This window comes from Pelecanus crispus, chromosome 6, assembly GCF_030463565.1.
Source record: "Pelecanus crispus isolate bPelCri1 chromosome 6, bPelCri1.pri, whole genome shotgun sequence".
NCBI classification, from domain to species: Eukaryota; Metazoa; Chordata; class Aves; order Pelecaniformes; family Pelecanidae; genus Pelecanus; species Pelecanus crispus.
In genome coordinates, this window is record NC_134648.1 from 39,272,683 (window position 1) to 39,296,339 (window position 23,657).

General features: G+C 39.1%; 1 protein-coding gene across 18 annotated transcripts in view; it reads left to right on the forward strand.

The window, feature by feature from the left end:
- The window catches only part of LOC104030153 (homeobox protein Meis2), a 173,764-nt gene that overhangs the window by 13,482 nt on the left and 136,625 nt on the right, over nucleotides 1-23,657 (forward strand). For all 18 annotated transcript variants that reach the window (XM_075713326.1, XM_075713327.1, XM_075713308.1 and 15 more), the window contains one exon: nucleotides 3,645-3,759. In XM_075713326.1, the coding sequence (XP_075569441.1) occupies nucleotides 3,645-3,759 (115 nt within the window). The remainder of the gene's footprint in view (nucleotides 1-3,644; nucleotides 3,760-23,657) is intronic.

The following is a 23,657-nucleotide window of genomic DNA, read 5'->3' on the forward strand; positions in this document are numbered from 1 at the left end:
GTTTAGGTCGTATGTGTGCGAAAATTTTATAGTATGCACACGTACGCAAAACAGGCAATTGCATTTTGGCAGACATCATCCACGCTCTTCAACGTGTTTCTGCAAAGTATATTACTAAACTTGCTGGAAGATATGAGAAGCCATGCTAACAGTTTGTGTAATTTATCTAAAGCTATCTGGTTTTCTGGTGGTTTTTGTTTGGGTTGTTTTTGTTTTTTTTTTTTTAACAGTGTGATAGCTTAATACAAATTTCATTGAAATGAATAGAAAAATTGCAATTAATGTTAGCGGGCCTTAGATCAGGATCTCTTTAGGTACCTAAATGATACTGATAAAGTGTTTCCAGTGAAGTACACTTTAGATGTGTCATTTGGTCTCATTTTTTTGTGAAGGCATACATAAAATAACTACTTATGATTAGGCACTTGGCCAAGAAGTTTTTCTTGAGGGATGCGAAGTTGGGAACAGTCTGGGGGAGAAAAAGAGAAGTTCACTGGCACGTACAATGATCTTAGTCCAAAGCAAAAGAATGCTGCCTTTTTATGAGGCTGTAAACTCCACCCCTAGAGTTATTTGTCATTTTTTATAATATTAAAGCCTAGCTATTTCCCTCCTTTTCAAATTCCTCCAACATTCTGCTGTTGTATCTTGTAAATATCCCATCTTATTATTTCTGTCCTTCAACAAAATTCTGCCAAATTGCTTCCTCAAGAAAACTGTGTCACAAGAAATACGTTGAATTCCCAATCAATACGGTCTGCCTTTCTAAAACGGGATCTACAAACTGAGGTCAAGAACAACTCAGCCTGGTAGAGACAGCGTTTTCAGCTGCGGGAAGTCTTATTCAGTGATCCTTTCCAAATCGTTATGGTTTTGAAACAGAAAGGCCGGTCTAGCTTTTGAAATAGTGTATGATAGGTTTTGGATGACATTTGCCTTAAAACATAGCTGAGGTGTTACCAGTTAATTATTGTAATTTTCATATGTGTGATAAGGAGCTCCAACAGCAGCCAGCTTAAGAGAGCCTGCAGTGCATAAAATTAGCATAACTCACTGTGTTCCCTGAAAAGTTTAGCCTAGGTGAACATGTTGCAATTATTACATTTTCTAAAAGAAGGTTCCAGCCTGATGTTGTTGGAGGGCTAAACTCATGCTACGCTATTGTTTCTTTCCTTTTTCATGTATTTCTTCTAGCTCTTTATCTGATTACCATCCGGCAAACAGCTGACGCTAAGAGGCTGCAGAGGGCTGAAGAGCTCCTGTCTGCTGTTTGCCTTCAGCTTGAAGCTATTTGAGTGGCTTCCTAACTCAGAGATAAAAAGAGAAGCTCATAGGCACAACTGTGTTTTAATCCAGGCTGTAAAGAAACTTGCTCAGTTTTTGCATTTTATTTCCCTCTGAACTTTTTGCTAACCTTATTTTCAACTTTTTGGGTTTTTTTTTTTTTAATAACATCTGGGCTGCTTGAACTTTCAAGACTTCTCATCTTTCTTTTAGTGCTTCTTTCCACCTGACTCTGTAAAATGATGGTAAAATGGTTTTGGGGTTTTTTTCTTAATGAAATGGAGGGGGTGGTACAGTATTAATAGTGATTTCTGAGACCTACTTAATACAACCACCTCAGTGAATATACAATACTGTTGTTTGGTGGGTTTTTTCCTGTTGCCGTTCTGCGTGAGGAAAGTAGATCAGTCTTCTAGGTCTTGGAGGGGGTGGTGGTTTTGTGCCGTAAGTGCTGTCGTGCTGTCTGTTGCGCTGATAGGTTAGGCGAATTTCAGATCCTGGCTTGCCTTCTGATTTTACTTGTATCTTCCTGCTGTGGAACCGTGTATGTGGGTGCATGCGTGTGTCTGTGTAAGGTGGAGGGGATTTGGATCCTTCTTACCCTTTGGTCACCTAGGGCTTTGCTGGGAACCTTTTGAAGCCATGGGCTCTTCTCTTTGTCTCTGCTGCGATCTGGGTCAGGCCTGTTAGATTTATGTCACTGGGTATTGTAGCAAGCCGTTATTTGGCAGTTCTATTTTGCGTTGCTATAGAGCATGTGGTACTAATCAGTACTAGGAGATTACTTTGCGATGTTTCAATATATATTTTGGGACCTGATTCCAATCAGACTTACACCGAATTTTACAATGGGTAAATCAGTTGATTTTGTTGAACTCTTTCCTACTACATGTCGGGGTAGGTGAGGTCAGAATCAGTCCCGCCCAAAGAATTTACCCAAACTTGTCGCTTGCTGCTTTCAGGATTGCCTTGTGCTTTAATAGTCCGGTGTTATTTCACAATGCAGATTAAAACACAATCAAACCTAAGAAGCAATATTTTTTTTTATTGAGGGTGTTGTTTTTTTCGCTTGTTTTGTTGTTGAGTTATTATAATGTGCTTGATTTAAGTTGTCACATACAGGTGACAAGTAATGCAGGTCCAGCCCCTAGTCTGATCTGTTTCATGTGTTCTTGCTCTCCTTTTCTGCCAGAGGAAATTCCATCTCTTGCCTGCCTTCATGTGGTGCTGATAAAGCTCTTCCTGTACAGTAGAATTCCTGTTTTCCTTTAAGCAACAGCAGGGTATTGGGAATGATCAGGAAAGGGGAGGAGGACAGGAGGAGAATACACTCAACAAAGTAGTACTAAACTGTAACATTAAGTTTTCCTCACTTATCCTTTTAAATAGCAGTTCCTCACTCCGGGAAGGCCAATACTCAATAAATTAGAAAGCTCGCATGAATTATGTGACTAAAGTACAGTAGCTGAGGTCTTACTTAGCCAAGTTTTGCAAACTTTGTATGGCTGTCTTCTGCGTTCCCGTTGTTGTGTTTTATGCATAGTAATGTAGAAAGAATTACATAAAAATCACTATACATGCTATTTTATGTAATCACCTGGTGGTTATTCTTGACAATACTTGTAAGTGAACTGTTAGAGCGATACATCTAGAAAGTCTTTTGAAATGTGTCATATCAAGGTGATTGGGCGGGGGGGGGTGGTGAGGAAGCATCTTCCCTGGTATATAACGTCTTTCAGAGAAAGCTTGCTTTTTTCCCTCGCAACTTTGCATTTGCTTGAAGTTTTTCCAGGATTCAAATGGGTGAGAGGGTAGGGTGTAAGGACACACTGCTCTCTCATGCACGTTCTCCTTGACTTCTTGAAACAGTTTCCCTCCTCTTCCTCTCCCCTCCCATTTCTAGTCAGTCTGGAAAACAAAGTGTGGGGAGATAGTTCACATACTGACTATTCTGACCCTAATGTGAACACCTAGTATCATAAACAGTGCAGGTTGATGCTCTCCCCCCATGCTCCCCTGTATAGCTCATTAAGAAACTTTTTTTTTTTTTTTTTTTTCCTCCCTGAAATATTCTTCTGCAGTACTATTCAAACAATTAAATCCAGACAACTCTTTGGAAAGTTTAAAAAAGAAAAACCCCTGTCCTTTATTTTACCAAGTAAATCTTTGTACCTCCTCTGCTTGTCTTTGCTGAAGAATTATTACACTGTGCAAACAGTATTGGTGTTTGGCACATTTCACAAATGCTAATGTGTATACTTTTCCCCCCCTCCTCCCCTCTTCTCCTGGTTTTCTTTCTGTTCTTCATTTGCTATTGGAATGGGAACTGTGGAAAAAATTCCTTGGCACTCTGACACCAGAATCCTTCATCTTGGAGAGACCACGATGATGCAACCTCAACGCACTCGGCAGGCACACCGGGGCCCTCCAGTGGGGGCCATGCTTCCCAGAGCGGAGACAACAGCAGCGAGCAAGGTAAAAGGTCAAACTTTTTCCCTCCGCAAAGTAGGCATGACTAAAATAACTCCAGCTTTTTTTATTATATCGGTACATCTGCCTTAGAGTAAACATGGAGTGGCAGACTTGCAGTATAATCAGCTGTAACTTAGGGAGACGGTATTTCCTTTTCCTAACCCACTTAGCTGCATTTTATTATTATTTCAAAGCGAAATATCTAATCTTCAAACAAGCTTTGTAATAACAATTGATTAGTTCTGCCAATTCCTTTACAAATTTGGTTATCTACAGTTTATTTTTGTGTGGTGTAAGTAAATATAATGACAGACATACTCTCCAGCTGTGATGCAGTTGTTTGAGCTGGGTTATGGATGGAGAACTTAACCTGTAGTTTTAGCTGGGGAAGAGACTCCTATAGGAAATTATGAAGGTGCTAAATTATATAAAAGTAGAAGCAAAACCTGAAATGGACAGAAAAATGTTTCTTGCAATGTTCGCTTGTACAGACTTGTTTCTGCTTCTGAAAATCTGAATTCAGAATGGTAAACAGCGATGTACCTGAACTGCAAAACCTCTGCTAGATCTATATAGTGAAGCCTTCTCAAGGGTTCGGGAGGCTTGATTATTATTTCAGGGGGTTTTTTTGTTTGTTTTATTTCCTACTGCATTGCACCTTGTGTGTGGTCATCTGCATTTGTGCTGAGTTGAGTGGTCAAAGGCTGTCATTATGATACGATAGTGTTTTACCCTTGCTCATTAGAAGTATAAGTGTCTCCAGAAGGTATAAGAGTCAGGCCTTCAGTGCTAAAAGTTGGGTAAAGATGGTCTGCTGTCACTCTTAGATCTTGACTCAGAATTTAGATTTTTTTTTTTTTCTTTTTTAAAGACCGAAGGTGGGCTCCATTCTTGTTTTTCTTTGTAAACATGGTAAGCCTCAGCTAGTGAGTGAGACATTACTTTTATAAGGTCTTATGATATGCTCCTTCCATCTTGTGCATCTGCAGCATTTTGCCACTGCGTTTCCCCCACATGGGGATTACACATACCCAACAGGGCCAACTGGCAGGTCTGCCACCCAACTAGCCATGTGGGATTCCAAAACTGGAGAGGGAGCAGCCTTCAGGACTACAGCCACCGTGACTAGCATTGCACTGCGGGCCGCTTCCCACCATGATGTTTGCCATGCTTAGGCGGCAGAGCAGATATGTGATTTCATGTCTCTCACGTGGCCCACTGCTTGGCACAGAGCTAGATCCCCTCATCTGTCTCACGATCTGGTGTTGTACCCGTCGCAATTCTAGGAACTTGCAAAGTTTGTTTCTGGTAGAGTGGTTTGGGTTTGTCTCCTATTTGTATGAATTGTTTATACATTTGTAATCTTATTGCTGATAGAAAGCAGCCATGGCACAGGGTGTGATCCAACTCAACATGAGTCACGCAGGATTTTTTTTCGATGTGGCTGGATCAGAGCTGTATGAGGCCCAGCGTGAACTGTTACAGCTTCAGCAGCTAATGAAGGGGAGAGCTTGACTGCTAAGCAGCAAATTGGTGTTACGTCTATTAGCTGGCCATAGACTTTACTGTTGATCAAATGTTTACATTGTATATAGGGGCTAAGATGCTTGGTGTAGCAGATGATCATTTGCATACTTAACAATGATTCCTCTGAGTCATCTGCCACAGCATATTCATTCTACCCCTAGGTAAGAAATTTCCTCACACCTGTACATCCACTCTGCCCCAGCAACCCCTTAGAAATGAGAAGAGGTCCTTCATCGAGCCATGCTTGATGTAACGAAATCCCTCGTGTCGACATCCAGGGATCTTGCATTTCGCTAGTCTCCGATCCCTTGTCACGTAACTTGGGGTGCTCGAGAAATATTGCTAAGCATAAGAAAAAGTAGTTGACGATAACTACACCAACTTCCCATTGGAGACTGAGGTTTCTGGTAATATATATGATTTAAACGAACCTGTTATACTCATTTCTGCAGAAGGGGAACAACCACTGAAGGGCCAAATCAGTCACTAGTGCTGCCCAGTCTAGCAAGGTAAAACATTGCTAGTATGCTTCCCTTTGTGCTCAGTTGGGCCTTTTAAAGGGAAGCAGTCGGCCAGTGGCAAATCAGCATTCCACTCAGCTGCTGGCAGCTGAAAGATGTATGATCCTACAGCACCGGCAAAATTCCCATTGGAGACAGCTTTGGATTGCTCTCCCCCTCTCAACCCTGGGAAAGACTAAAGAGAGGGAGGCCTGTATTGAATTTTCCTTACGCTTCCTTGAGGGGGGGCAGGGTTTACTTCATAACTCGTGAACTGGCAGTGAGTGGGTCCCAGGCAAGGCCAAGATGGGTAGGTGCCCCCTTGAGCTATTCTGGTGCAGTTACTTACTTGGGTCAACTTGGTTTCCCTGCAGTTTTGTCAAGACCTTCCACAAATGCTGCTTCAAGTATTCCACTTGCCCCGAAGGATTTCTTGGGAATGGGAGCTCATTAGAGATTCTTGGGTTACATTAGCAACTTACGGTCTCCTCTACTGATGCCTGGTGGCAGCAGAGATTGATTCAAACTAGACTCAGTCTCTTCTGGCTCTTGGGAGCACTCTTTCCAGGGGTGTCTGCTTTTGCCTTAAGTCTATGATGTTGCAGCTTGTGTTTTTTGTGGGTTTTTTTTTTTTGGGGGGGGGGGAAGGTGGGGGTGGAAAGGAGTTGGGTGAGTGATGACTTTTTTTGCAGACTTTCTCTGCATGAGGTAGATCTGTTTATTACGCAGAAGTATCCATTCTCAATTCTTAAAGTTAGAACCAGACAAAAAAGGTGTAGGCATTTTGTCTGTTTATGGAGGACAGTCTCTCCGTGACAGTGCATGACTGCCCTTTGGCATCAAAAGGGTTAATATAGTCAGTGTTTGGTATTACTAGAAGCATGCTGGCATTGAAAGAGTTACGGAAAGGGCCTTCAGGCAGTAGATGTTGAAAGATTATCCTAATTTTATTAGTGGTGAGTGTCTGTGTTGTTCTTAACATGTCACCTCACTTGTTCAACAGAAAACTAAGCTATACAACATATTGATCATCTAGCAAACCAAAGTACTAGTGACCTGTAATCTACCAAGCATTTATTGACTTTATCCCAGTTCAGATCCACAAATGCAGATCAATGCTGTGTAATACTATTTTAGATATTAGTAATTATATAGTAGGTCTGATCAACTTTCCCCCTGCCCTGGAAAGAGAAAGAGTTAAATATACCCAATAATAAAAATAAAACACTCTAAACATTGTACAAAGGAGGAAAAGAAGAAGCTGATTTAATGGTCTAATGAGGCCATCTTCCAGAGACTTGTTTTGTGTAGGGCTTGCTTTGACCTTTCGCTTTGCTCAGGAGCCCAACGCTTCATTTTTCACATTCTTGCAATTACGTTAACGCTTCAAGCATTTCTGACTCCAAGTCAGCTAGCAACACCAGGCATAACTCAACACTGTGAGTTTTTCTCCTCTCTGTAGATTCATTAACAGGTCAACGGGGGTCCCAACTGAAATTTAAAACTGACTGGTTCTGTTGGGTTAGCTGAGTTATAGCAAGGGAGATGGCAGGAAAGCGGCTGAGAGAAGGGGAGGGGAGAGAGAAGACCCTGGGGTTTTTGCCAGGGAATATATGTGTAAAAACCGTAAGTGGAAGATTAAAAGGTGTGTGTAGCTTTATCATCCACTCTTTTCTTTGGAGGGGAAAAAAACACATCTGAAAGTCTTCTGGGGTATTGTGTTTTCCTTATTCTTTGTGAAACAAAGTGAAAACAGCCACTGCCTTTACATACAAGGCTAAATGACTTCTAGAATTTGGCTTCATTTTGTACCACAGCGATAGATATGATGCTCCCAGACTTTAATTCCTGTTTAATCTCTTTATGGGATATTTCAAATAATGAATATGGCAGATTATGCATGAAAAGTGGGAATAAATCTTTTTAAGGTTTAAAAACATGTGGTCTACAGGAAAGCACCAGGGAATAGTTTCAGTTTCATATTTTATGATACCAGGATTGTCTAATTTGTCATATTTTTAGTTCAGTCACTCAAAGGGCCTGATCCAGCCAAGTCAGATGGAGGCTGTGTTTCTTCAGGACCTTTCAGGAAGCTCAGCATCTTTTTAGGATTAGGCCTGGGGTGATAAACTTGACCATAAGTGAGAAGCCAGAGACAAGAAACTTCTTCTAGGTTATACACAGTAAAACTATAAATGGGCATCGCATCCACTTTGCTTTACCCATGTGAGTAGTTCATCGGTATGTGGTTTTTTTGGTTTGGTGTGCTGTGTGGGATTTTTCTTTTTTTTTTTTTTTTTTTTTGATGGAACTACTTGTGCTGAATGAAGATCTGCTCCTTTATAAATAATATCTGAGGCTACTCTCTAGGGCAATATCTTAAAGTAGTTTTGAAATGCTTTTGTGACAGTTTGATGTTTGTCCCACAAATTTGTCCACAATAGCTCTCTGTGGCAAAGGCTCACCATCTGGTTGAGGGCAAAGCTAGGATATTAGCTGAAATCATGTGTTCATACCAGGTTACATCTCTGGATGGATGCATGTTGGAAAAATTAGCTAGTATATTTCCTATTTGTTATATACCTGCTTGTAATAATGATGGTATATGAATTTGATTTGTATATAAAACTAGCTGATAATGCCCAAAGGCCTGTCATAGTATCAAAACTCTACTGAAACTACATAAAGCTTTGAACCAAACTCCAGTAGTCAGAAAAAGGAGAGGGATATGATGTTGTTAATAAAAAAAAAAATAACATATTAATGCAAAGTTGTTAGAAGTTTAATATCCAAAAGCTAATGCCACAACTTCTTTTTCCTAGTACTGCCTGTATGGGTAAGCCTGCTGAGGCTATGCGTATTCATCGTAAGGATTCAGAACATATTTTTATTCCTTTGTATTTTTACCTATAAAGCTATAGGGTATGGTTTTATTGGAAGAGAGCTGTCTCTTGTAAGAACGGAAATCCCTAATAGAAAGGCTCAAACATCCAGACTGTGAAAAACCAAACTTGCTAATAAATAATGCTTCACTGGAGATGCATTATTTCAGAAGGCACAGCTCTCATAAAGGTGAACTGTATGAAGTATGAAAAACTCTTAAAGAACAATGACTTTTTTCAGCTGAGGAAGATACAGGAAGAGAGTAGCCCTTATTAATTCATCTTTTCCTTTCAAGTTTGAGGGGCCCGTCCTTGTGTTGATATGTATGAGTAATTCCCGTTAATGGTGATGGGAGTTACGCATGTGCACTGACAGAAGAATAGACCCCTTAGTGTTCAAAGCACATGAAATTTACATTTTTTTCCATTGCTGTAATTGAGATGTTGACAAATTGGAGAATATTGATGAGCCTTTGTTTTAAGTATTTCTTGCCAAGTTTGCTTTATTTTTTCATGGTTTGAACAATGGTGTGGGTTCAGCAGCTATGAATAATAAGGGTAGAGTAAAGATAACTTTGTATTTCAATATTTTGATGTGCCAATATGAAATAAATTGTCTTAGGCAAATGGAATATGCTGTTTTAATCATTAGCTATGCATGAAAGAAAAATTGATGTTGACATCTTTGCTGTAAAATCGTTGTAATGGGGCCTTCCTTACAATTCATTTTTGTAAAATTCATTTTGTACATTTTGCAGCAATTGAACAATCCCTGCACTGTGAATAGGCAGAATTCCCAGAAATACTGAGACAGTTGGCCCAGTAACTGCTGAGCTCACACTGCACACCACATGCACATTAACCATAATGATGCCAGAACCAGCTTAGCTAAATATAGTCACATTTTAGTATCCTCCCAACCTTTCTTTTCTTTCCATCTATTGCATGAACAAGTACATCTTTTAGCAGTTTTTGTTTGATTGCTGGATTCGGTGAACATTTGTGTCCCTACCCACTATTCAAGAAGTAGCATTAAATTTCATAGTGAATCTTTGCTTCACCAGACAGTTTTCTAATAATCAGGCTGATAGCAACTGCAGATTCCTCACCTTTTATTAAATTAAAGCTGGGGGGGGGGGGGGGGGGGGATTTAAAATATTATACTTGTATTTAAGACTCTCACCTCACTCTTAGCTTTTAATCCATGTAGGTTTTTATATTTAGATATAGAAAAAAATCTATATATGCATTAAAAAACATTTACTTCCATATTTGAAGTATGTTGCGCTGGGGTTTCAAATGCAGCCTAGGAAAACTCTGTCAACGGAATGTTTTCATAGTGGCAGTAATCTCTTTAAAATAACCCTAAATACAATATGACAGATGCCATCTGGAATAATCTTTTGCAAGTTGCTTTCAACTTTTATTTTTTCCTACAGCTAAGTTCATCTAAAACTGGTCACTTACTGTTATGGTAAACATAGTGAACTCTTTCCTCCCTTTTGTATGCGAATGTTCAGAGAAAATAACTAAACAGTTTTACTTAAGAGATTGTTACTGTTGACAGGTTTGTCTCTGACTTCATGTCTCTGGGTGTTTTTAAATATATGTATGTGTATATGTGCATATATATATGTTTATATATTTGTATTTCAAATTGAAAAAGGTAGGATTCCCCCTTAGGCCATTCTTTCTATCTCAGATCCTACTCAGCCTAACCCAATTTGCCTCCAAATGTTAGCTAACATCCCATTTGCTAAACTATAATTGTATGTTTGTTACAGTATTAATGGTTTCATAATGCAACACATTGGAACATACAGTAACAAGTGCTTAAATGTCTTCCTGTGTTGTTACAGACTGACTAATTTCTTCCTATATATGCCAACTTATTTGAAAGATCTAGTGTTGGAATCTCTGGATTTTTTTTTTAACTTAGTCGTGTAAAGGGATGTCTCCTGATGCCTGTTAGAGTTTAATTTAGAGTAGTAATTAAACTTGAATACTGCCTCATAAACAAAAGATAAACAATAAACCAGCCACGTTCCCTGCTGTTTCATAGCTTTCTTTCCCAGATGTTTTAGCCTGATAATTTTTACATAGTGAACTACCTAGCATGGAGTGCTATGGGCAGAGGTCAAAGCCTGGTTCTTTGTAATGGGTTTTTAAAAACTTTTTGTTAATGAAATACTACAGAGTTTTCCTTTGTGTAGCTGATAAAATTGTCAGATACTGAAGGACACTCATTAATTGACTTTTTAATTCTCTCCCTCTTGTTTAACAAGACGGCACTAATTTAAAAAAAAAAAAAAAAAAACAAAAACCAAACCACAAACTTTCTTTTAACTGTTGATGACCAAGGACTGTCACTATTTCTTAATATTAGGGTGCCCCGACAGTACCTCAGAATCCTCTATGTCATCCTTAAAAATAAAAATGCCCTTGCAGGAGCTGCTCTCTCCATGTTGATCCTAAGCAAGTAAGGAAACATTGACAGTGGAAAGCTTTTAATTTTTCAGACTGCTCCCTCAGGCTGCCGGAGCTTGCGTGTCCATCTCTGGCCGGCTCCTCTGTCAGCCATGATCTTTCTAATTGCCAGGTACTGGTAGGCCGTTCAGCTGCAGAAGCCATGTTATTTCACTGGGTGGGGTAATTACTGAAAGCTGAGAATAGCTGCACTAAAGACACAGGGATACTTTCATGATCCCATTAGCATAAGAGAGGGTAAATTATTCATGCCAAGTGAGGATTCTATGGGGAAAAGTATAGTTAATGCACATAGTTTTTAAATGTATCCCTTTCTCGCTCTGAGACTAAATTCTTGTTGGATCAGTTCTCAGACATTTACGGAAAGCTCTAGTGGCATGTTAGACCGCAGTTCATCTCTCTCTGTTGCAGCGCTCTCAATAGTGACCATCTGGCAAAGATAAGGTCTTACCCAAAACTGATCAGCCTCTGTCGTCTTTACATAGTCCTGGATTAAAAAAACATGAACCCACAACAGTCCCAGCTAACATAATAATTTTTTTTTTTTTCCCCTCTTTCCCCTTCCCCTGTAAGAATTCAGATGGTCCACAAATGTCTATGCCATCTTTGTGTCCTTATGGCCCATAATCATGAACAGGTTGTGCAAATGGCTCTTTCTGTAACACGGTCTGTTCCCAGCAGCCATAGAAACATTTCATATTAATTGGGTCAGTCTAATGTTCATAATGACATGGGAAAAATTACCCCAAATGTGTTCTTATAGTAAACACTTAAAATGTGCCTTTCTCCTATTAGAAAGTGAAATTTGACATCAGGCTCATGTGGCTGATTTATTTTTTAAGACGGAAGAAAATCAAAGCATGACAGTGTCATCTGGTGAAAATAGTTTAAAGCCCTTTCTAACCAAACAAAAAAAAAAAGGGGGGTGGGGGGGGAAATGAGCTGTGGTTTAACACCACAATCAGGGATGAATTTACAGTGCTATTCAGAAGAGTACTCCCTTATCATAAACAAGCTGATAATCACACTGAATCTAACTCCCAATTAGCTCTTTCTTCTATCACAGAGATCAGTGTACATGTCCTCCTTAAGCCGTGATATGTTGCTGTTGAGTCAGACAGAACATTTGTATACCCTTATGTCATATTCAGAATTTAAGGATTAACACTATATATTTACCAGAAAACCCAGCTAATCAGCAAGGTAATTTTTCAAAACCAATCACTCGAGTGCCTGAGTTAAGGTAAAAATGCCAAGACTGTGAATAGGGGACATATGTATCTTATCTTTTTGGGGTTGCACCAAATGCCAAGTACTAGCGTAAATTCAACAGAAACCAGACATTGTTGGAAAGTAATTAAAGAAATATTGAAATTAAACCTACCATATGAGTGAAATATTTGTAGGCCCACTTTGTTGCATGCATAACAACTTGCATGGAATTGAACAGTGTTTCTTTTCTCTTCTACTTCTTGAGTTGTACTTGTGTTAAAACGCAACAGAGGAATCACCTCTGTGGATTCAGCCGTAGGACTGGAGGGATCTTCTTTATGCTGAGGATGTTTACAGCCCAAAATCAGTAGGTTTACTTAGAGAACTGTTTTTTTTAAAACAAAAAAAAAAAAAAGAGAAAATGTAAAGCCTCCAAACCTATGCCAAGAAAAATCAATCCACTTTTGAAAGCTTAAAAGATCCACTGAGGCTGTCGGCTCTCCTTACTGTGCAAGGTGAGAGCAGTAGGTAAAAGGCACTGACATGTCCGGAGTGCTGAGGGAGGGGAGGCCAGGCTCCCCCAGTGTCAGTGCAGCGTGGCAGATGAAAGGGACCCACATAGCCTTGGGGGGCTTAAGGTTATTACAGGGCAACTCATGCTCCGTTATCATGCTGATTTTTCGATTGATTTTTGGCTGTATAGTACTTGTTGAAGGCCCTCTAGAGCATCAAACACTGCATTATGGCACTACACATTGTAATATGTGGGCCTTTTGTCTCACTGTCTTTACTTTGCCTGCAAAGAAGAGCGCTAACCACTCTGATTGCTCCAGCTTCTGAGCAGCTTTTATGTCTGGGGAGGTAGGACAGGTGAAGGAAATTTGACAGCTGTCTTCAGTTGACTCTTAACGTGATTTGACGCATTTGCTTGTAGTTCTGAATTTTCAAACCAATCTGGTTTTGAATTACTGTAAAACATTGCTCTTAATTTTTGAAATTACTTCTCATTTAAGTATCTGATTGCAGGGTACTGACAAACCCAGGTCCGGTATCCAAATATACTTTCTTCTTTCTCAAACTTGTTGTATGATTCTTTTAAGTAAGTGGTACTAGAGGTGGTTAAAGTTGGAGCTGAGGATGCAGGAAGCTTTCTATAGGCTAAAATGAGTAATTTCTACTATTTTCTACCCTCTCCTTTCTTCACTTAAACTATTGTATCATTCAGGTAGGTTTTTCATTCACTAAAAAAAATCAAACCATATACATGTAAGTCTTGATAAACTGAGGATTTTTAAAATCAGATGATTGTCTATATATTTAGGATATCATCTTCAAATAAATGCTTACCACCTTAACCAGTGCTTTCTACTGGCTTGTGTAAGTCTTTGCGCATGCAGTAGAAGATGTAAATGAGTATTTTAAAATGTTTACAAGAATAAAAATGTGCATGCGAAAACACATGTAGAAACTTAGAATTGCAACTTTCTGGTGTTACGGGAACTATAAGAAAGTGGTATAGTCATAAGGATGGGATGATACCGGGAAATAGTGGTGGCCACCTTAACTACTGCGCTAGCTGCAGGCACAATCCACATAACAAGTATGGTCACTGGGAGGACATCTGTTATTTTGGTGGCCTGCCTGTAGCTCCTCGGTTTCTTGCCATGAGGTGAGGATATGTCTCTCTATCCAGGAGGAACTAACTGCAGAACCGAATCCAGTAGGACCCTGTGTAAGTTACATGCCCTCTCTGATGTGCGTTCTTCCCCATCTGTACAATGGGCACAAGAGTACTTAAGATGTTGCATGAATGTTATGAAATGGTCATCTGTTGTCAGTGGACTGCTCTGATATTCCAGGAGTGCAGGGTTATGTAGAAAATTCAAGTGCGTTCTTGTATTGGCCTCCCTGAATTTCATAAAAGAATAACTGGATACACTGCATTTGTAAATTGTATTGCTTAGTTGAACACTTCCTCTTTCTTCAACAAAGGTGAAAAAAAGGTAAATGAGGTAGCCTTGATCTTTCACTTCATTTTGGTTTTAATTACTAAGACTTACGAAGTGAGCAGTAAAAGATGACATGGATCACATCACCAGTGCTTCAGTGATATTTGCATAAAGATGAGAAGTCTAAAGCGATGTTTCCAATGTTTAAAAAATAGTTGTATCAGTATATATGTGTAGTCCTTGTTTAGTGTTTGGTCAGTTTTGGGTTTTTTTTTTCTATCCCCCTGAACAAGCATAGTAAGTGTAGACCAAGGAAAACTTGGTTCTGTGTTCGTATTTGGGTCTTGGGGATCCGAGGGTAATGTTGGCTTAGAATAAGGTTGTGCAATGCATTGTTGTTTTTGGGTTTTTTGTTGGTTTTGCCCCCCCCCGCCCCCCCCCCCCCCCCCCCCCGGATTTCCTTAGTACTCTAGAGCTGTAGAACAGGTTGTGCTGTTTAGTGACCTTGCACGTCAGTAGCTGTCTTTTAAACATGGACATTGATTTTTCTCGTCCTGGCATGAGAGGATCTAGCGTACTCCCTGTTCCGTTGAGAGCTTTCAGCATGTACACAGGCAGCGGTGGCTAAGAATGAAGGCTTAGAGCAGCAGAACTGGCAGCAGTATCGTGAATAGTCTGCTTCATATTTAGAGGTTTTTTGTTAACTGTGAAATACAGGATATCCATTTTGCGGGGGGGGGGAGCGGGGAGAATTTATGACATTTTGTGTGACTATTTTACTGTTGTTTATTACTGCTTTTAGTCTTAATAAACATACCCATCTACATTTAGTAACCTGGGTTTCTACAGAACTTAGAATAACATTTTACAATACATCAACTAGGTGGCTTGATCATAGCTATAGTACTTCTGGAAGATCTGTATTTTGTTTGAGTCAGTGGTGGACTGTCCAGAGGACGTTTGAAAGAAAGGGGTGGGAATTGGTTAAAAGCAGTTCCTCCTCCTCAGAGGAGAGAAGAGGACAACACTGTCCGCATAAGATCCTGATCCTTATTATGTGGAATCAGTAGCAATAACAGGGGCACTACTGCTTTCAGATATGCAAAGTTTGGGTCAAACGCATCCAAATAAGTGAAAGAAAAACATGATTCTCTCATCTTAAAAACCAAACACACAAAAAACCCCTAGCCATTTTTTTGACAATTCCCATAGAAACTCCTGCCACTAAGACACGTAAGAACTACAAAAAGACAGCCATAAAGGTCTAATACTTCCTAATATTTCTGAACAAAATTTCATCATGGCTTACATTTTGGAGGACAAATAATAATAAACACCAGCTTTTTTATTTGCGCAGGAAAGTTTGGGTTTTGGTTTTTTGTTTTTTTTTAAAATCACTTTTCCTCTGGTGGTTTTTAAATGTTGAAGTGAGCTTCAGAGAAAAATAAATTTGTGCTTTCAGTTTGGTTCATTTCTTGAAATACTAACACTTTTTCAAATCTGTTGGAGAGAATAAACTTGTGGAGTAAACGCAAAATTAAGGAATTTGCTGCTGTTTGATTGTACTCAATATAATAATTCACCTTGTGCGCAGGTATGCGTGGAGTTGGAGGGAGCAAATGATTCTTTGTTTTCTACTGTTACATATGGGTGGCTTGTAAGTGACAGCCCCAGATCTTGGCTGCGTTTGGGTTATTTGTGAAGCCGTCTTTAGCCCAGCATAACGAGCAAACACAGGGAAATTATCTGGTAGCAGAGTTGGCACGATGGCTGTGGTGCCCCTATTCCTACCTACAGCTGGGGTAGTGAGCACAGGAAAGAGCCAGACAAAGTGGTTTCCCCGTGCTCCACTGACTTCCCAGCTGCTCCGAGTCTGAAGTCCATTGCTAACTCCAGATGCTCAAACTTGCACCGAGTGCTGTCCTAAACTGCCAGCCGCATAACTTGTGGAAAGAGCTCAGATTATTTTATGGATGGTTACCTTTGTACACCCTTGGCACTATACGTTCCTCATGCGCAGGCTAGGATTGGGGTCTTCTGCTTTCTTGTGTAAACAGAGCATTTGCTATAACTGACAAGGACCGGTGGAGCAGCCATGAAAGTGAGAGAGGGGAATTCAGCAAATTCTCTATTAAGATGCGATTTGTACCATGAAATTTTTTGACAACCCCGGCATTTAATTCTTAAATAAGTAAAAAGTGCTCTCTTCCTTATAATCTTGCATTATGCCCACCAGCTTATTGTGGCTACAGTTGTTTAAGCAATTACATTTGTTTAAACTTTCCTTGGGCCTCTCCACATGCAGCTGTAAGTTGGTCATACCTAGATTTAAGACAGCTCCCATTTGCAGGGAGTCCAGCAGAAGTGAACATGACAAATACATAATTTTATTGCAGGACTGGTGCTAAGGTTTTAATTAATTTATGAGCGTAAAATTCAGAAATGCGCATGAACTCCCTGTCTAATTTTACACTCCTGCCTAAAGAGGATGGAACATTGCTTAAATAGCACAAATCAGAATTTTTCAGCTTGGAGCTTCCTTCCTAGTTCCTCCCACCTCAGATTTACCACTTACTGACGGTTCTCTATTTCGTGGGACTCCTGACCCTGTACATCTGTTAAAGGGGATAGTTCAGGATGAACACAACCTCCTACTCAGTAGGACCACAGTGTTCTCTTAGCTCCTACTAGATGCTTGAACAAGCAGAGGGCTTAAGTGAAATCCTTTAGCTGAGCCAAAATCTGTTCTTATTTAGGGACTAATCCAAAGCCTGTTAAATCAACAGAAAGATTTTGGTTGACTTCAGTGAGCTTTGGACCAGGCCCTTCCTTGCTAATACATCTGAAATCAATGGAGCTACATTGGGCTTCTGCCAGTAAAAAAAAAAGGGAGAGGGATTGTCCTTCTGCTTTATTTGTACGGTGCCTAACACACTGAGGTCCTCAAACAGTGCTCCCAAGTGCTTCATTGAGACAACAGTAATTTTGACCTGACTGCATTACCTGGTGTTCATGGTCTCCCATTCGGCTGTGTATGTAATTCAGTTGTTTAAAACAACCATGTATGCTGTGCATCCATCTCATGCCCAAGCATTATTTTGGTCTTCTAACGTTTTATATCAAGAAATTCCTTGTGAAAAGTAAGAAGTGAGGGTGACAGTTTTTATACCAGGAAATTTTTTTTTTTCATTTTTCTGTGCTATCAGATTGTAAAGAAAGCTGTTTTGAATGAAAAATACTCAGTCCATAGAACATGTAAAACCCAGTGAGTGTAACTTATACTGCCAGTTCACTGCCTTGAGAAAATTATTAAAGCCCCATGTCTTCTCTACAGTCAAAAGGCTGTCACATTTTTTATTTCTTCACTACTGCCTTTTATTTTTATTTCTCTGTGTTAAACTGAAGTCCAAATTATAACTTGCCACTTGTCAAAGATTTTAATGTAATGACTAGCATTATGGAGATGGCAAATATTTTTAGACAAGAAATGGCAAAGGATGGAAGGATCCTATGTGTACACCAGCATAGACCTTCCATTTTCAGAAGTGCCTACAACAACCGAAGTGGGATCTCAGTCTAGCAAAGACTTATACATTGCTTAACTCTGTATATTGCAAGTTGTGTTATTGAAATAGAGAGGCCCACAGTAGGGTTAATATTGACTGCCTCAGCCTTTGTAGGATTTGTTTTCAACTGACACATTTATTCTAGTCTTAAACTACAAATCTTTTCCTAAAAAAAAAAAAAATGCTGGTAGGTTTTGTTTTGTTTTAACTTATTAGACTTTTGATTAGATTTCATGTACTTCTGAGTCCATACACTTAAGATGCATTTTGTGTATTCAGATACTTAATATATTTTGTGCAAAACATCTGTCGCCATGTGGAAGTGTATTTGAGTAAGAAAAATTCCTGGTTCATAACATTTTTGTGTGTGTGGTAAATTTAGACATATCTTTATAGATGAGAAGCATTAGACTTAATTAATGCTTTGTTTCAATAGTCTTGTTTTTCTTCAGAAGTGTTTTATGCATTTTGTGTAAAATGGTAGATTCCATAAGTTTAAAGTATTGCAAAATTAAATTTTCATATAGAGGTTACCAAAATTCTTAATGCATCTAGATGCCTTTCATTTTAGGGAAACATGGATAGGCTGATCTGTGCTAGCATCTCAGCAGACTTACAATTTTGGACTTTCTGCCCTTTTCATGTGCAAGGATTTAAAAAAAAAAACCAAAACCAAAACCCAGATGACTGCAGTACTCATACTTCAGTCCAAGGGAGAAGTACCACTGCAGTTTTCCAGTTAAAAAAGACATAACAAAGACTATCTTATTAGTGTTGAATGCTTCTTAGATTTTAATTACTTACAGATTTTACTGTTTTATTTCAGTTTTAAGGGACCATACCTGAATTTCCCTAAAGTTCACAAACTTACTTTAGTGACTTGAGTTAGACATAATTGATAGCTAACCACTGTGTATGTGCTGATGTCCTTCTTTCTGTTAGTTCTGTCTCAGAATAATGAAATTCATCCTACCTTATTCATTTCCAGAAAATCTTCTGTAGTGCATATCTGCAATGATAGATGAAACACTTTCATTTAGCTGTGAATTGGTTACCCTATTTTTTTCCCTGAGTTAGATCTTATTAGCAGTTCGTATTCCCAGCTTTGAGCACAGTTTGGCATAAAGTTCTGTGTATGAGCAAGGTTTTATGAAAGAAGAGCTTTACTGATTTTTGATTTTTAAGATCTTCCATTCTATTAATCTATAACTCGGGCACAACTACAGATTTGCCCTTTTTTTTTTGTTGTTGTTTTGTTTTCTCTTCTGAATCTGAATTTGGGTAGGAAGATGTCTCATACAGTCAGGCTTTTCTAATCTGGTAATTCATCAATGACATTCAGGGTTTGGTTTCAAACCCCTCTCTGCTTTCTTGTAAACTAATCCTACAGTCCTAGGACCACCAAAGAGAATGTCATTTTAGCTAGAAGTCCACACTGTCAGAATTCAGGTTTACTGTATGCCAATTAACCCTCTTTTAAGCTCGTCCAAATGGCTGTCAATCTGGTTTGTTTAAAAGAAGTAAGCTGTCCTTTTATTTTAGAACTAGTAAAGAATTTTACATCTTTCTAAAGCAATTTTCTGCATTCTTTCCAACTTCATTGATGTGAATGTAAAGTACACAATAGGTCAAATTCTGACTTCAGTGGGAGTTGATGGGAGCACAGTCTGTATATTTGAAAGCAGAATTGATTCAATCTTGGTGTGCCTGTGCAGCAAAAAAATCTTATCTCTATATAATTTGTCTTCATATAATCAGAGAATATAGATTTGAGTTTGTTTCTCATGTTATTTTCTATGACTGCCTTACATGAGCTCAGAGGAGCTGCTTATGTTCTAAGTAGGGGTGTGTGTGTGTATATATATATTTTTTCTTTTTCCCCCCCCCCCCCCTTGTTTATTCACATATAAACATTTTACATGCTTCCTTAGAGAATTTCCTTGTAAGGTTCAGTTGTTCTTAAGAGACTGAGAACTTGCCTAGCGCACAATTTGTAAACTATGCAAAGAGCACCCTCCAGCTGAGGCGAACCCTGGAACAATTCCCTTGGACCTGTTTTGCTTGCCACTGTAGTGCTGTTGGGTCTAAGGGTCAAACTGCGGCTGTAATGAGCAGGGTATGCCCATGCATGGCCAGATGTGCAGTGGAGGATCCATGTATTGGTCTTCTGTTCCAATCTTTCACCGAACAGCTGTTTGTTATAGCGTGATTCATTTCTTTTTCGATCATTTGAGAAGGATATCACTTCTGAATACAAAAAAACCCCGTATAACGCCCTCTGCTCTTATGCATTCTCCATGCTGATTAGCTCTTCTCTGAGCTGTCTTATTTCATGGGAGCGGGGTGTAACTTCTAGGAACAAAATGAGATTATTGCATCCAAAATAAAAGGGAGAATGTCAGTTACACGATGGGCAGGAATGTTGCTGTTAAATTCAGGTGAAACTATAGATATCTTTACTTGGGCACTTCATCTTAAAACTGAGGAAGAGCTCTGTCTCGCACTTCAGAAGACAGACTTCATTTATACCCAGCTGCTTATGCTTTAAATAACTGATTTGCCAGCCTTGACCTACTCAAATGTTACTTTCTTGCTGCCTTTTTATAACGGTCCTTTAAACAACTTGTTAGGAACTTCTTACCTTATTTTTAGACTGCTATAGGTAGAAAACATTGACTTTAAAAAAAAAAAAAGTTTTTCAAAGTAGTTTAGGCCTTTAACATAGCATTAGAATATTTCCTTCTGTAAATCATCCCTCATATATTAAAAAGCAACAGTCAGTTGATTTCCTTCCTGTCTTGTATGTATTTGAGGTTATAACAATAGAAGTTCTAAGCTTAGCCCCTGCGATCCCCCCCCCCCCGCCCCCCCTTTTTTTTTTTCTTTAAGTTGATGACTTTGGGGGGTGGTCTTAGTTACATTAAATATCCATGAAGGTAGGGGTGTTTTGGTAGTGGTTTTTTTTGTTTTGTTTCAGGGCATGGGGTTAATAGTGTGGCAGAGAACAGTAGGGCATAACTGGGGAGAACTAAACATTTTAAAAGTAGATTTTGTAAAACGTAGGGCATGGACAAAGGTTTGTCAGGTTTTGCTTGAATCAGCCCACATCTGTTACAAGAACTGGTAGATCTGCAGACAGGCTATGGCTTTTGTCACATCCAGGGGAATCCACTGAATCTTGGCCTTCATTTAGGATTCCCTCCTGATGAGCAAATTCCCATGACCGCTTTTGAAGCTTTAAAAGCTTTGGTTTTGTTTTAAAAGGCCTCTGAGCACAGGCAATGTTTTCATAGGCATTTAGAAACAAAAAAACGAGCTTTTAAACCTTCAAACGTCGCTGCGGGGATTCACTTGGTTTCTCAGCAGACCAAGTCTGAGACACACACTTCTTGCAGGTGTTATCTGTGTGTGGATTTTGTGAAAATTGTGATGCACCATCTCAACTGACCCACAAATGTGACAGCAGTGTGTGCATGTAAATCTCATTGTTATATTTCGCTGGTATTAATTTTTAAGAGCAAACTATTATTTTGGTTCTGTGGAATGACTTGATGTGGGTAAGCCAATTTTGGGTTTAGATTGTTTTCATTTCTTCTCCCTGTACATTCTCTGATGCAAATGCTAACAAATGGTCTTCAGAAGAACGGACTGAGTGAAAGTCCCTGGTTATGTTTTGTTATCTAAAAGGTATTGGTTTGTTTGCTTCAGCCTTACTTTTTTCTTCTACAGTTACCATCAATGCACAATAAAAGGTAGTTTTCTGTAAGTAGATGGCTCGTACCATATGTAAACCCAGGTCTGTGATTACTAGATGAGAAATAATGTACAATAGAAATGAGTAGCCAAATTGCTAGACTGGTGAAATAACAGAAATACTCATTGCACTACTTTTCAACTCCATCTCTTTGCATCTTAAACACCTTAGGTGAAATTTGTCATGTTTTGGGGGGAAGGGTAGGGGGATTTTTAGAATTAAGGATAGATACTAAATGAATATATTAACAGTGCTTTTCTCCTGTCCTGTGCTGTTCTCAAAACACCTGTTAAAACAAATAGGCACATATTTCGGGATTGATGATACTCACTGGCAAACTTGGCACCAAATAACCTGCTGAAACTAAAATGTTGATGCAGAACATGTGCTTAACTTAACAGTCCATAACCCTGTTTTTAGAACACTGAAATACCTACCCTGAGGAAAGCTCATAAAAGGAAGGTCTTTAAAGTTCATAGATTAGACCAATGAAGCTGCAGCCGTTTTTAAGAATGTGTATCTTCATTGACTCCTATTAATTCAAGATGGCCAAGTGTATGAAATACAAGACATGAAAGCACCAAAGAAGACTTTTTTTGGGTTTTTTTTGGACAGTGTGCTTTCCGTAGGTTCAGGAATGAGCAGAAAGGGGATGCTTGGAGAGGCAAACATTCTGCATTTGGGAGGATTACGTATTGCAGGCAGATCTGAAAGAATCTCTGCTTGGTTTCTAAGGGTATTTAATTGAGCTTTTTATGACATATAATACTTAATTCTTCTAGAAATTCCCAGTGCCATTAAGATTCTGTTGCTTGAGATTAGGTTGAGTAATTTGGAATATCTCTAATCGTGTTTCCCCATGTGTAGCATTCCAGCCATGTCTGTCTCACTTTACTGTTAAATATGTAATTTATAAATAGATAACAATCCTGATAAGCTCATTTGAATCCATTCTAGAACAAAATAACTTGTTTTGTATTGTGTGTGATAGCTTCAAGCTGCTTTAGAGTAACTGTCCTCAACGAAGAAGAAATCTTTGTTATATTATTCATCTGGAGGCACTGGAAATTAAAAAGCTGAGCTACTGTAGCAACTAGGACCTATTATTTCTGAAGTGTTCCTAGAGAAATAAACTTCCTGCACCAGGCAAACCTGAATTTGTAATAAATACATGAACACACATAACTTTCCTTTTTGCACTTGTCCACAAAGTGTGCGTGTGTTTGTTACTTTTAAAAGGAAGAAATTAGAATAGGCTATATTAAGCTAAACAGAATTTTCTTCATTGAATTTTTCCGGCTGTGTAACTTTTCTGACAAATCGCTTACTATCTTCCATTTTACCAAATGTGCGCTTTTTTGCCTCCAAACTATACACTTTACTGTTAGACATTTTGGGATATGGTGGTTTTATTTCTCTTTTTCAGGAATAAACCAGAAGCACCTTCTTGTGCTGAATAGCCTGACTGAGAAGGAAATAGAATACTTAAGCTGTGAATTGGTGAGGGGAGGGTCAGACTGTTTTTTTTCTCAATGCCCCTTACTTTTTTTTTTTTTTTTTTTTGATAAATGAACAGAACTTGGGGGGAAAAAACAAGTTGTCCTCAACAAGGAAATTATTTAGAAGTGCAACATGTTTACGTATCTGGATGAGAACAGTGCATTGTTAGCAGTGACTGCATGCATCGCATGATGCAACCTTTTGACAACGGAGTGTCTGCTGGAGACATCTGTGAAGGGTGACCTTTCTCCCTAAGGAAGAATGCTCTGAAGGTGGGGAATGCCGTTATCTGTCCTGGCCCACCACGCACAGAGGCTGCCCGCTGCTGTCCTTGTACCCGCCTGGTTATGTAGCTCTTCAGCTACAAATGGGCTGAGCCAAAACCGAGCAGATTCTCCCAAAGAAATACGAAAAGCCAGCTTGCTTTCACCTGGGTGAGAAGGTGGAGGTTAAGTCAAGGGCCTCAGACAGTATGAAATTAGAATGAGATCCTTAGCCTTCAGGTACTCTTATTAACTAATAAG